Genomic DNA, 15,466 nt, shown 5'->3' on the forward strand with positions numbered 1-15,466 from the left:
AGGTCGGAGGTCTTGACGCTGTCGACGACGATGCACTCGATACCCCCGGTGCTGTTGCCGACGAAGAGCCCGAGAACAACACGTTCCACTGGGCCAATCTCGCTACCTGAGTCCTTTTCTGTAAAAGGGCGCAAAGACTACAGGCCTGCGGGCGGTGCCCAGCCCCCAGACACTGAAGACACGACGCGTGCCTATCAGTGAGCGAGATTACCCGGGCGCACTGGGTGCACTTCTTGAAGCCGCTGGGAGACTTCAATGACATGGGCGGAAAAATCACGCCGGTGAAATCAAAACCCGTAATTGCGGTAAAGGCACCAAAAAGAGGAAGAGAAAAAACTCGAACCGAGGCCTCAAAAGGGCCTACCCCGAAAACGAAAGTAAACTTAACGGGGCAAAAAACTGGAAATACGGGAAGGGGAAAAAGACCGAAAAGGTCTTTCTCCAAAATCCTTTTTTTTTTTTAGCAAAAAGCTGAAAGACGAGCGAGGGTCAACTTAAGGGGCGCGAACGGCGCAAACACGACCGTCCCGAGCGCGGACAAAAGAAGACTGACGAACACGAGCCGGTTCGGGCGGGAAGACGGCCGCGCATGCGCGGTGCGCATCGGCGCGCGAGGACTAGCAAAGGCCTTTGCTAGTAAAGTGTTCCGATTGGAGGGGCTGCCGTGGACGTCACCCATCAGTGAGAACAAGCAGCCTGCTTGTCCTCGGAGAAAGAGCCTGTAACTCTGAAACCCTCCTGGCCGAAGCTATGGCTATTAAAAACATCGTCTTGAAACTTCCGGCTGGGGAATGGAGTAGCGAGGCGGAAGGCGAAGCTGCTCCGGGACACTAACTGACCTGCACTCGTAAAAGGCGTCCTAAACAGAAAATAAACATCGGCTCCAGAACGGGAGTGAGTCCTGCACAGACCGGAGACAAGGAGCGGCGAACTAAAAGATATGGCGACGAAATCGGGGCGGAAGGAGCCCAAAGACCGCATACGTCCGGGAGACGGCAAGATGGCGGACAAAGGAGCGCCCGACTCACCTTCGCCCAGCTCACTATGGGCCGCTGAGATCACGGAAGAAGTGAAGGCGGCAGTGGAGCAGACGGTCGGACAGAAACTGCAGCTAATTTTGGACAAGCTGGACGGCATGGAAGAGAGGCAGGCCACGCTGATGGCGGAACTCCACGAGGTGCAGCAGCGAGTGGGGCAGGCGGAGGAAGAGGTCCGGAAGGTAGCAGAAGAGCAGCCGAAACTAACTCGCAGGATGGAGGAATTTGAATCGCGGCTAGAGGATCTCGAAAACCGCTCAAGACGGAACAATCTGCGACTTGTGGGTCTCCCAGAAAGCGTGGGGGAAAAAAATCTGAGTGCATTCCTGGAAAAATGGCTGCCAGGAGCGTTGGAGCATCCGAGCCTTGGAGGGAAGCTGAGAATTGAGCGGGCGCATCGTTTGGGCCCAAGGCGAGATAATATGGACAGGCCACGGGTAACCATATTAAAGATCTTGAATTATGCCCACAAGGCAGAGATTCTGCAATGCCTGAGAGCGGGGAAGAAGTTGGATTACCAAGGGAAGAACATATTATGCTTTCAAGACTACTCGCAGAAAGTTTCCGCAGCAAGAAGGGATTTTGCCCCTGTCTGCTCTACTTTGTTTGGTCTCAAATACAAGTTTAGCCTCCTTTACCCAGCGCGGCTGAAGGTGATCAACAATGGCCAAGCGGTCTTTTTTGAGAGGGTGAAGGAGGCGAAGGATTATGTCAGCAAACTGCAAGCAGCAGACGGAGGTGTGCATGGAGGGAATAATGGCTGAAAGGACAACTTCTTAAAGACTTGGCCAAGTCTGATGTGGTAATTATGACCGCAGGAGTCTGGAAGAGATTTCAAGTTGCTTGTTACAAATGTTTGTGCGGACTCATCGTTGTGAGTCGCAACTGTTTATAGTTGGGGCTGTGGGTAGCCTGCAGTTTGACATGGATACCAGAGGGTTGCAACCCTCAGAGGAGTAAGAAAGTGTCCTAATCCTGGGGACACGGAAGCTCATTTGCCTTCGGGCATGGTGGGGGTACAGTATGGTGGGGGGGAGATAGGGGGGGAGGGGTTGGGAGGGGGGTGGGAAGGGGAAGGAGGAGTAGGGTCGGGGGGGGGGGGGGGTAGGACAAAGGAGGGTTACTGGAGAGAGACGAATGTGGATGTGTGTGGTATGTGAGAGTGAAATCTGGCTGACTGGGACGGGGTGTGAGGTGGAAGATAAAGAAGATTACCCGGGAGGTGGTGGCTGGGACATCTCCTGGGTGCGTATAACTGGGAGACAGAGGATGGGAAGGCACACTAGCATTTGGGGATGATAAATATAAAGATTGTGACCTGGAATGTGGGGGGTATACACTCCCCAATAAAGAGGCAGAAAATCTTGAAAGTTCTGAATGATCAGAAAGCAACAATAGCTCTCCTGCAAGAAACACACTTAACACAAGTAGAACACGAGAAGCTGAAGAGATGGTGGGTGGGAGAGTTTATGGATTCCCCTGCAGTAGACGGGAAAGGCGGAGTGATAATACTGATCCGCAAAGGTCTGCATGTGAAAGTACAGAAAACTATAAAGGACACTAGAGGGCGGTGTGTCCTGGTGGCTCTAGAGATAGAGAGACAGCCATTGCTGTTATGCAATATATACGCGCCCAATAAATTTGAGAAGGTGTTCTATAAGCAGCTTCTGCGGCGGTTACAGGACATGGGAGAAGGCCCTGTTGTGATGGGCGGGGACTTTAATGAAGTCAGAGAACCGCAATTAGATAGATCTAAGCCAACGGGAAGGGAGCTGTCCAGAAGCCAGAGGGGTTTGGGGATGTTGGAGGAGGCGTTAGATGTGATAGATGTTTGGAGAACCCTAAATCCATTAGAGAGAGATTATACGCACCTGTCCCGAGCCCACTCCACGCTATCCCGCATTGATTATATAATGATTGCAAGGGAGATGTTAACACGAGTACAGGGGACTAAGATTGGTCCAATAGTGGTCTCTGACCATGCTTGGGTCTCCCTGGACATGCAATTGAACAGAGATGCGCAGAGGACCTCTTCCTGGCGCTTCCCGACATACCTTTACCGAGACAAGCAATTCCACCTGCAGCTGAGAAATAGATGGGAGCAATATCAGGAGGAAAATGAAGCCCATAGGAGTGACCCGGTGCTTTTCTGGGAGGCCGCGAAAGCGGTGCTCCGAGGGGAGACAATAGCCTACAATAGCTTTCGGAGGAAGGTGAGGCAACGAGAAGTGCAGAGGTGGGAGAGGAGGGTAACAGCTTTGAGGAGACTATATGGACACACTCAGACACCAGAAGTGCGGGCCCGGTTGTTGGAGGCGCAGCAAGCTTTAAATGAACTTCTGCAGCAAACAGCGCAAAAATCTGCACTGTATTATAAGTATCACCTGTATAAATTCGCTAACAAAGGGGGAAAATTTTTAGCTCGATTATTGCATAAGCAGGTGGGCTCCAGGAAAGTTCTTTCGCTAGTTAATAAACAAAAGGAGCTAAAGCATAAGGATAGAGAAATAGCGGAGATCTTTAGGCAATTCTATGAAGCGCTGTACAAACCGCAGCTGGAGATAGCAACTCCGAGTGAGGCATATCTTGGGAGCATTGATGTGCCGAAGCTGCACAATGATGACCTACAGATCTTAAATGCAGCAATAACGGAGGATGAGGTAGACTGGGTTGTAAAGCAGAGCTCGCTGGGTAAGACACCTGGGCCGGATGGTCTCAGCAATGAATTCTATAAACTACTTAGGCCGGGAATAGGACGACAATTATCGGAGGTTTTTAACGAAGTGATCAGTAGGGGACAGATGCCCAGCCATTTGAACCAGGCTAATATTACGGTCATACTGAAGCCGAACAAGCAAGCGCACCTGCCGGAGGCCTATAGGCCTATATCTCTGTTGAATTCAGAGACAAAATTTATAGCTAAGATACTGGCAAATAGACTAGCTCGGTTCTTGCCGACATTGCTGGAGCAGTCACAGGTGGGCTTTGTGAAAGGCCGGAAAGTAGTCAAGAATCTAAGGCGAATACTTGGTGCCCTGGAGCGAGTGCGGAATGAAGGTTTGCAAGCTATGTTAATCAGCTTTGATGCTGAAAAAGCCTTCGACAGGGTGGACTGGGGCTTTATGTTTGAGACCTTAAAGGCATATGGCATAACGGGATTTTTTGGGAAGGCTTTACAGACCTTGTATACGGAGCCTAGGGCGCGAATAAGTGTCAATGGGCTATATTCTGGCTGGTTTACTATAGGGAGGGGAACCCGGCAGGGCTGCCCGCTCTCGCCGCTTTTGTTCGTATTGACCCTGGACCCGCTAATGCGGGAAATTGGAAATAATGTAGGAATTAAGGGGGTACGGATCCGGGGTCAGGAGTTTAAAACTGCGGCATTTGCGGATGACTTGCTGGTACTGATCACAGACCCACAGAGTTCGTTGGACCAACTGATGGACAGTTTGCGGGAATATGGGGACTTTTCCGGGTTTAAACTGAATCTGGAGAAATCGGAGGCACTAGTTAGTGCGGGGGTGGATCCGGTGATTTGGAATCGGACACAGCTCCGTCAAACACATAAGGAGTTTAGGTACTTGGGAGTGCAGCTCCCAATGGATCCAGCGCAGCTGTATAAGGTTAACGTCCCTCGTTTGATTGGGGAATCTAAAGCACAGCTGGCGGCGTGGATTTCCATGCCACTGTCCTTTCTTGGAAGAATACATTTATATCGCATGATAATATTCCCAAAATGGTTGTATATGCTGCAGATCTTGCCTATTAGGCTGTTGGCTAAAGATCTGAAAGCCCTGCAGAGGCATGTAGCGTGGTTCTGTTGGGCGGGGAAAAAATCGAAAATGCAGTGGAAACATGTATATGGGGCGCAGTGTAAGGGAGGCTTGGGCATGCCTGATTTGAAGGATTATAATTGGGCGTGCTTGGCTAGACACTTGCGGGATTGGCTCCTTAATAAGACAACCTATACCGATATATGTTGGGAGCAAGCTTTCTTCAGGCCATGGTCCTTAAATTGTTTGTTACACGCTAACAGAAGGGGGATACCAAACCCGTTTAAAGATAGTGTACTTTTGCAACCTCTACGACAGGCCTGGAGGGTACTCTTAGGGCACTGGGGACAGGATCCGGGAACCAGCGTGATGCTGACGATAGTGGGGAACATGGACTTTCCGGCGGGTCAGGAGAGTCGTATTTTTCAAGACATGAAGGGGCAGGGAGTGTATTTATTGGAGAGTTTTTTGCAAGTGGATGGTTCGCTGTTGCCCTATGGGGAATTTGAAAGGAGATGTGTGGGAGGTCCACTGGCAAAATTGGCCTACTTGCAGTTGGAACACTACTTTAGAGGTTTGCCCCAGTCTGCACTCACATTGGATTTTGGGAGGAAGATTCGTGACTTTCTGAAGGGGGATGCAGTGGGGCAGACTTCAATCTCTTTGTTTCATAAGGCACTGGAAGAACTGAAGCCTAAAAAAGATATTGGTGAGGTAGTGGCGAGATGGGAGCAAGAAGTGGGGGGTTCCTTTGCAATCGAGAAGGTAATGGCTGCCTTAAAAGGGATGACAGGGGTGGTGCATAGTGCGGAACTGCAGGAATGTCATTTTAGATCAATCCACAGGGCATATTTCTCGGGTAAGCAAGCGTGGCATGCCGGGATAGTGGGGGCAGATACATGCGGGAAGTGCGGAGTGGGCATGCCTTCTCTGGCACATGGGATATGGCAATGTAGGCTCATTCAAGGATTCTGGGTGTCTCTCGCCCGGTTCGTATCAGAGCTATTGGGAAGTAGGATACACTTTACATTTGAACGGGTAATGTTTAGCTCCCCAAGAGTATGGACAGTGGGAACAAGGGAAGAAAAATTGTTCCTGAGCAAGTCCTGCATTCTGGGGAAGAAATGCATAATGAACCACTGGCTAATGGACATACCGCCCTCATACTGGTACTGGAGGAACAAGTTGCATGCTCTCATGTTATGGGAGGCTAGGGGTGCCCGTTACACGCCGAAAAGGAGACAACACTTTGTTCGAACATGGACTGCATATTTGAATGTGGTAGCCCCTAGAGTTAGAAGTCAGGTGCTGAATGAACTGGGTTGAGAGGGGATGAATGTGGAGTGACTGATGGGAAGCTATGTGGGGGGGTGGGTGAGGCGGGAAGGACTGAGGTAATACTGAGAAGAGCAGACAAGGACAATCCACAATGTAGAGATGACTCACCCCTTGAATATGGGGATTCCTATTACTAAGTTTGCACGACTTCTAAAGAGGTGTTGGCATAAGATGAAGGGCTGTAAGATATAAGTACATGTGGGGCAGATTATGTCGTAAGATATAAGTCCATGTGGGGCAGGCTATATCGTATGGTCGACACCTCCTGTGTTTCGATGTTGGCTGTTCTGTGTGGTTGTATTGAGCAGGGTGGTATGCACCCTTTTGGAATAAGCAAGGGTGATTCGCATTAATAAACATAAGGCGAGAGATGGAATAGGGAGGGATGGGGAGGGGGGAAGGGGGGGGGGGATAAAATGTAAAAGTGTATGGTGACTTAAGTGATATTATTGATAATTTGCGTTTGTCTCATTTTTTGAGCAACTTGTTCAAGCTCTGTTACCACTAATAAAAAGATTTAAACATAAAAACATCGTCTTGAGCATCAGGTCTTTCAGCATACAGGAACCCAAAGGTTCAAAAGGAGACTTTGTGAGCACTGAAAGGACCAAATTAAGATCCCAGACTGGAAAGATAGTCCTCGAAGGAGGGCGAATGAGACCTGCTCCTTGCAGAAAATGAGAAATATTCAGATGACTAGTCAAGGATTTCCCTTGAATGCACCCTCTACAACAAGACAGAGCTGCAATCTGCACTTTAACAGAAGCCAGAGCCAGGCCTTTGTCGAAGCCTCGCTGCAAAAATCCAAGACCTGTGCCACCGAAGCATGAAACAGAGACAAGCTCTGTTCTTCACATCAAGCTTCAAAGACTCTCCAAGTTCAGATATAATTCAGTGAGGTAGATCTACATTGAGACTTTAGCATCATTGCTACCACCACGGACAAGTAACCTCTCCTAGTCAACCGCGTCCGCTGAACAGCCAGGACATAAGACAGAATTGAGCCAGACCTGGATGAACAACTGGTCCCTGGACCTGGAGAGCAGCACCGACCAGAAGACGACAAAGGTCGGCATACCGTGGCCTGCAAGGTCAATCTGGAGCCACCAGGATTACTCGCCCCCTGTGTGCCTCTATCTTCTGAATCACCTTGATCTCTGAAAGCCTTCAGAGTAGTCCAAATAGCTCTGAGCTTGACAAAGTTGATTTGGTAAGTTATTTCCTGAGCAGACCAAGTCCCTTGGGTATGATCCCTATCCCAAGTTGGATGCATCCGTTGTTAGTACCTTCTGAGGAGGTGGAATTTGGAATGGTAGTCCCACAGTCAAATTCATCTGAATTGTCCACCAGAAAATGGCATGAGTCAACTCTCAAGGAATCCGGATTACACCCGCTAGATTCCCAGCTGCCTGAGACCACTGGGAAGTTAGGGTCCATTGGGCCTCTCTCAAATGGAGATGTGCCAAGGGAGTGTCATGGATTGTTGAGGCCATTTGCTCATTAATCTCAACATTTGCCGAGCTGTGACCTGCCTGCTGCTTCAGACCTGCGAGGCGAATGTTGTCAAGGTCTCTGCTCTCATTTGTGGAAGAAAAGCCTGGTTATTTTGAAAATTTGTAATATGTAACAGTGCTGGCAGCTGGAAGCAGCCTCAGAAAGAACCTGCGTTTGATCTGCAGTTGGCGCAAGCGCCTTCTATGCCTGAGCGGATTGCAACTGCAGCATCTGTGCCAGATCTAGTTGCTCATTGAAGAAAGGCCCCTCTTCCAAGAAGGAGGAGCGCTTCTCAGGTACTTGTGATGCTGATGCCCTGGCACTCGCGGCACCATGCAATGAGGAGGACTGATACTTATGCTTCTTGGGCTTCCCCCGATGCACAGCACTGCAGTCCTTTGGTGCCAAGGATGACATTGAACCCATACATGCCCTCGGTATCGGGTCTGATGCTGATCAATCCCAGGGCTTACTCTCAGCACATGATGTTGAGAGAGATGGAGACCTCCTTGATGCAGGTGCACTCCCAGTGGATGCTGAAGTCTTGGCAGCCATCAAGGTCGATGCTTCTGGTGCCAATGTCGATGTATCGGCCTTCAAGGAGCCAAAAAGCTTCTCCTGTTGAACCTGTCAGGCCCATGGTCAGGTCCAAGGCACCCGATGCACTAGTTCTGCAGGTTTGTCACAGAAATTACCCAATTACAATGGACGCACCTTTTGAAGCCACTGTGTGTGGGGGGGGGGGGGTTTCTTCTTGGACATCGAGAAAAGAATCACAGCTAAATTAAACTCTGCAATTGTGTGAACTGTAAAAAGGGGCAGCGTTCAAATTAAGGTCAGTGCTCGGTACTAAACTGGCCTAGCAACTCCCAAAAAAGAAAGGAAACTTGAAGAGCCGAAAATACTACAAAATTTAAAGGGTAACAGAATAAAATAAAGAGAAAGGAATAATAATTGCGAAAGGGACAAAAATACCTACACAGGAAGGCACTGATAATTAGAAAAAAAAACGCACTGAGAGGAGAACACGATGACGGGTCCTCCCTGCTCCACGCCAAAACAAAAACTGAGAGAACTGCGCTCGTGCATCAGGCGGGAAGCCACCAGTGCATGCGCGGTGGGATGCTGCTAGAAAATTCTACATTAATCTCGCTAGTCAGTGTCTGCATCGGGCTCCATTGGATGACGTCACCCAGCTGTGAGAATACAAGTGGTCTGCTTGTCCTCGGACAATCAGGTACAATTTTAAATAAATACATTACCTGTTTAAAATTGTGCTTGGATTTTCATTTGTGCTACTGCTGAAAAGCTGCATAAGTTTAAACAAATAACTTATCCATTTAAACTTATTCAGTGGCTGTCGGATGTGCTAACACAAGATGGTTCAGAGCAGGAGAATGTTCTTACCCAGGAACTGCTGGTATTGCTGCACTTGGGCACTGATATCCGAGAGCCCCACTGCCTGTTGCTGGCCAGCTCCTACACCGTTTGTCATACTTTCCATCTTCTGAATGGGCTTCAGCCTGAGAGGAAAGAAGAGCACAAATGGGAAAGCTGATAGCTGCAAGTGCTACAGGACCTTCTCTGTGTTACTCAATCAAAGGAATAAGAACTTGCAGCAAGTCCACATTCCTTTTCGTCCTACTAGAGCAGACCAGATGCATGAGCTATGTCCCCTTGCCAGCAAATGGATGATGCAGAATGAAGCTAACCTACTTATGTTACTGAAAATTGGGCTAAGAGCTGTGCTGGGAATGAGATTTTTCAGAAGCCTAGGAGGCTGCCTGGGTATTCAAGACCTTCTTCCAAAACCCATATATCTAAAGCATAGTTATAAGCAAATAATAATGAAATAACTGTACTTCAGATATATGGGTTTTTAAATATGATTTTATTTGATTCATTTATCATTTATTTATACTTTTAGTACTCTTATTATTGCAGTTTTCAATTTAATTTATTTATGGATGTTGTTAATTTATTTATATCTATGTTTTTTGTTGTTGTAATACTTTAGCCCCTGATACAGTCCACACAGGGAAAACGTATCCAAGCTGGTCGCAGTTGTTTTTTTGCTAATAAATTATTCTTGGACCTTCAATTGAACTCATGCTCGCCCATTTTTGCCAGTCTGGCCCTTGCAGATAATCTGCCTGTTTGCTTTCTGGGACCCACACACGTGGATCCATCCCTGGCTTGTCCTCTGACAAGATACAGGGGGGGTTGCTGGGGTTTTCTGAAGGGGGTTGGCTGGCTCCTACCTCTGCTTCTGAGAAAAGGGCTGCTGCCTCATAGCTAAGTGCTGCTGGTCTTCCATCAGGCGTAGAAGGGAGGAATTGCCCTTGATGCGCAAGCCATAATAATGGTACTTGGAATTCCCTCTGTGAGAAATTTAGAATACAGAACATAAGCAAAGAAAACAATTTGACTAGATTCTCTCCAGCTTCAGATCTGCTAATTCCTGTCAGGAGAGGAATCTCATCCCACAAATGGTGAGGTTTTTGGGGTGTGGAAAAACTGCTCCACACCCTATAACCCCGAAGTATGGCAAACCTGTAACATGCGGAGTGCACATTACCTTGTGCCAAGTCGGCGAGTGCGAAGTCCCATGAACACAGAGCGGATCAACTTGCCAAAGGAAGCAGCATTGACTGGCTCCAGTTTCTGTTCTTGACAGTGCATCAGGTAATGGCAGTATAAAGTACTGCGGGGCAGGCTGACTCCCTCTGCAGTCTCATAATTATCCAGAAGCCACTGAACCTACGGAAAAGACCTGACATTTCCTCTCCTTTGCAAACACATGCATGGAAATCTGAACATAGTATCACCACCTGTCTTCACTGGTTTCAAGTTACCTCAACCACTGACATTTCTCCACCTGCTGATAACCCACTTGCTATTATAGTGTTCCATCATAGTCTCCCACATTTCCTATCCATCCCAGCCTCTGCTGAAAAATGGATTAGTGACTTACGGTTGCAGGAGAGGCACGTGCGGTGTGAGAGTAAGACTGGCTTGAACTGCCGAGCATGTATCCGCCTTGAATCACATAGGTCCCTGCTCCTGTTGCTCCACCTCCTGCTGTTGCTCCTGATGCTGGTGCTGTTCCTCCTCCTCCGCCGCTGGCGCTAGTGATAATCTGCCCTCCAGAGACATACATGGGTACAGAGCCGCTACTGGCCACAGTCTGGGAGGTTGCAGGCGTGCTAACCTGGGCTGGGGTTGCCTGGGATTCATAATAAGTGTTTCCTGCGTTCTGGGTATACAGAGGTGTCTCTGTGTATGGATAGGTGTTAGAACGGCTGAAAGACAAGGAGAGAAATGTCACTTCTGAAATATTCTCTCTCTTCAGGCTCCAAGAGTGTTGACAGCCAGGCCTAGAGTAAATGCAAGCACTTTTCGAAAATGCCAGAATTCCACTCACAGACCAGAAAGGAGAAATTAGACCTTACCTGCTAATTTGCTTTCTTAGTCCCTCCGGACCGGCCCAGAATGTGACTGATGGGTTGTGCACGCCTTCCAGCAGGTGGAGACTGAGAAAAAAACTGTGACTCTAGAAAGAGCCAATAAGAGTCCTTGGCAACAAGAGAAAGATCCAGTAACAAAGTACCAAAGCAGAAGGAAGTAAAACAATAAGTAAATGGTCTGTGCATATGAAAGCCTGAGCAGCCACCTGCACATTGTCAACATAGAGTGTGTGTCACCAACAATAATGTGACCAATGACATTACCCTGCATATCATGCACAAAAGGTTACATACTGAACCATAGAATTTGTTTTCTTTTTTTTTTTTAACAATGAAACCAGAAACCAGCAACACAGCTCCCAAGAAAACAGTATCACTTAACTCTTGAAGATACAGAATACCTAAAGGGAGGGATCTAGGCCGGTCCGGAGGGACTAAAGGAAAGCAAATTAGCAGGCAAGGTCTAATTTCTCCTTCCTTAGGTTCCTCCGGACCAGCCCAGAATGTGACTGATGTGAAGTAACAAAGCAGTAAGATTATGGGAGGGACCCTAACAGCCCCACTGTCAAAATGTGTGCCCCGAAAACAACTTGCTGATGACTCAGGAGGTCCAATCGATAGTGCTTAGAAAAGGAATGCAAAGAAGACCAAGCTGCCGCCATACAAATCTCCTCCGGAAGCACCAGACAACGCTCTGTCCAAGAAGTAGCCTGACCTCTGGTACAGTGAGCCTTAACTCCTTCCGGAACAGCTTTCCCAGAAAGAAGATAAGCTGATGCAATAATTTCCTTAAGCTAATGCGAAATAGTGGGCTTAGAAGCCATAAACCCTTTGCGTGAACCTCCGATGAGAATAAACAAACAATCGGACCGACAAATCTCCTCCATAGACTTGACATAATGCTTCAGAATTCTTTTGACATCCAAACGCTTCAAGAGGCGCTGCTCTTCTGACCCGGAGAAAGAACCTATAACAGACAACACCACCGGCTGAGATGAATGAAAACAAGTCAACACCTTGGGCAGAAAAGAAGGAACTGGCCTTAAAACCAGTCGATCCGAGCTGAATTCCAAAAACGGACACGTACACGAAAGAGCCTGCCACTAAAAACAATGCCGTCAGGGTTAAGTCCTTCAACGTACAACAAGATAAAGGCTCAAAGGGAGGCTTGGTAAGAACTGAGAGTACCAAATTAAGATCCCAGCGGGGAAAAGAACAGTGAGACAGAGGACGCAGGAGGTTAACCCCTCTTAAAAAACGGAAAACATCCAGGTGGCTAGCCAGCGATCTTCCTTGAACACAACAGAGCTGCAATTTGCACTTTAAGAGAAGCCAAAACAAGGCTTTGGCGAAACCACGCTGCAGAAAATCCAAAATTTGCAAGACAGACAGGCGAAAGGAAGCTATCCCGAGCTCCTCACACCAGGCCTCAAAAATCCTCCAGGTCCAAACATAATTCAAAGAGGTAGAACGCTGACGAGAGCGAAGCATAGTAGCAATTACATTAGCGGAGTATCCTTTCTTTGTCAGCCTCGCCCGCTCAAAAGCCAGTAAGACAGAATCGACCCAGATCTGGATGAAACACCGGGCCCTGAGCCAAAAGATCCTGCCTCACCAGGAGCTTGAACAAATCCTCTACTAGAAGCCACTGAAGATCGGCGTACCACGGTCTGCGAGACCAATCCGGCACCACCAAGATCAGATGGCCCCTATGCATCTCGACTCTCTAAAATAGATGCCCTATCAATGGCCAGGGAGGAAAGTCATAAAGAAGACCGGTCAGCCAGGGAGCAAACAGGTCCATCTTGGGGAACCCCCAATGGTTCACCACCGCCCAATACGCCACATCACTTAGAACGCACACCCCAGGATCTAGCATGTTTCAACTGAGAAAGTCTGCATGAACATCTTGAACTCTTGCCACATGAGCAGCTGACAGCGCCACCAGATGCACCTCTGACCACTGTAACAGATAACATAGAGGGGAATAATCGAACGGCGCTGGCGAAATAGATTGCTGGCGATCTATTTTGGTGGCGCCGCAAACAGCTGGCCAGAACCGTATTATCGAAAAAGATGGCCAGCCATCTTTTGTTTCAATAATACGGTTTGGACCGGCCAAATGCCAGAGTTTGCCGAGTTTGAGATGGCCACTTTTGTTTTTCAGCGATAATGGAAACTAAAAGCGGCCATCTCAACCCCGGCTAAATCCAAGGCATTTGGTCGTGGGAGGAGCCAGCATTTGTAGTGCACTGGTCCCCCTGACATGCCAGGACACCAACTGGGCACCCTAGGGGGCACTTCTAAAAATTAAAAAAACATATACAAATAGCTCCCAGGTGCATAGCTCCCTTACCTTGGGTGCTGAGCCCCCCAAATCCCCCCCAAACCCACTCCCCACAACTCTACACCATTACCATAGCCCTTATGGGTGAAGGGGGGCACCTACATGTGGGTATAGTGGGTTTTGGGGGGAGGTTGGAGAGCTCAATACTTACCACCACAAGTGTAACAGGTAGTGGGGGGGATGGGCCTGGGTCCGCCTGCCTGAAGTCCACTGCAAACAACAAAAACTGTTCCAGGGACCTGCATACTGCTGTCAGGGAGCTGGGTATGATATTTGAGGCTGGCATACAGGCTGGCAAAAGAGGTTTTTATGTTTATTTTTTTAGTGTGGGAGGGGGTTAGTGACCACTGGGGGAGTATGGGGAGGTCATCCCCCATTCCCTCCGGTGGTCATCTGGTGAGTTGGGGCACCTTTTTGAGGCTTGGTCGTGAAAATAAAAGGGCCAAATAAAACTGGCGAAATACTCATTAACGCCGTTTTTGTTTTTTTCCATTATGCGCTGAAGCCGGCCATCTGTTAGCCACGCCCATGCCCTGCCTTCGCTACGCCGCAGACACGCCCCCTTGAACTTTCGCCGGCTCGGCGACGGGAAAGCAGCGATGGTGTCAAAAAAGGGGGTTTCGATTATACCGATTTCGCCGCTTTTGAGAGATCGCCGGCCATCTCCCGATTTATGTCGGAAGATGGCCGGCGATCATTTTCAAAAATAAGCCTGATAGTAACATAGTAGATGACAGCAGAGAAAGACCTGCACGGTCCATCCAGTCTGCCCAACACGATAACTCATATGTGCTACTTTTTGTGTATAACTGACCTTGATTAGTATCTGCCATTTTCACGGCACAGACCGTAGAAGTCTGCCCAGCACTAGCTCCACCTCCCAACCACCAGCCCCGACCCCCATTACTGGCTCTGCCACCCAATCTCCGCTAAGCTTCCGACAATCCATTCCTTCTGAACAGGATTCCTTTATGTTTAACCCACGCATTTTTGAATTCCGTTACCGTTTTCATCTCCACCACCTCCCGCGGGAGGGCATTCCAAGCATCCAACACTCTCTCCATGAAAAAATACTTCCTGACATCTCCGGAAAAGGTTCGTTTGCGGATTAATACCTTTCAAATATTTGAATGTCTGTATCATATCACCCCTGTTTCTCCTTTCCTCCAGGGTATACATGTTCAGGTAGCAAATCTCTCCTCATACGTCTTGTAACGCATATCCCATACCATTCTCGTAGCTTTTCTTTGCACCGCTTCAATTCTTTTTACATCCTTAGCAAGGTATGGCCTCCAAAACTAAACACAATACTCCAGGTGGGGCCTCACCAACAACTTATACAGGGGCATTAAAACCTCATTTCTTCTGCTGGTCACACCTCTCTCTATACAGCCTAGCAGCCTTCTAGCTACAGCCACCACCTTGTCACACTGTTTCGTCACTTTCAGATCCTCAGATACTATCACCCTAAGATCCCTCTCCCCGTCCGTACATATCAGACTCTCACCGCCTAACACATACATCTCCTGTGGATTTCTACTCCCTAAGTGCATCACTTCGCATTTCTTCGCATTGAATTTTAATTGCCAAACCTTAGACCATTCTTCTAGCTTCCGCAGATCCTTTTTCATGTTTTCCACTCCCTCCCGGGTGTCCACTCTGTTACAAATCTTAGTATCATCCGCAAAAAGGCAAACTTTACCTTCTAACCCTTCGGCAATGTCACTCACAAATATATTGAACAGAATCGGCCCCAGCACCAGTCCCTGAGGCACTCCACTACTCACCTTTCCCTCATCCGAGCGAATTCCATTAACCACCACCCTCTGGCGTCTGTCCGTCAACCAGTTCCTAATCCAGTTCACCACGTCAGGTTCTATCTTCAGCCTGTCCAGTTTATTTAAGAGCCTCCTTTGGGGAACCGTGTCAAAAGCTTTGCTGAAATCTAAGTAGATTACGTCTATAGCACGTCCCTAATTCAATTCTCCAGTCACCCAGTCAAATAATTCA

General features: G+C 48.3%; 1 protein-coding gene across 5 annotated transcripts in view; it reads right to left on the minus strand.

Annotated features, from left to right (window-relative positions):
- Positions 1–15,466, minus strand: part of RFX1 (regulatory factor X1) — a 312,572-nt gene that overhangs the window by 99,041 nt on the left and 198,065 nt on the right. For all 5 annotated transcript variants that reach the window (XM_030196902.1, XM_030196905.1, XM_030196904.1 and 2 more), the window contains 4 exons: positions 10,617–10,944; positions 10,221–10,402; positions 9,904–10,023; positions 9,050–9,165 (listed from right to left, as the gene is read on the minus strand). In XM_030196902.1, coding sequence (XP_030052762.1) covers positions 9,050–9,165; positions 9,904–10,023; positions 10,221–10,402; positions 10,617–10,944 — 746 coding nt within the window. The remainder of the gene's footprint in view (positions 1–9,049; positions 9,166–9,903; positions 10,024–10,220; positions 10,403–10,616; positions 10,945–15,466) is intronic.

The sequence above is a fragment of the Microcaecilia unicolor genome, chromosome 3 (genome assembly GCF_901765095.1).
Source record: "Microcaecilia unicolor chromosome 3, aMicUni1.1, whole genome shotgun sequence".
Lineage (NCBI taxonomy): Eukaryota > Metazoa > Chordata > Amphibia > Gymnophiona > Siphonopidae > Microcaecilia > Microcaecilia unicolor.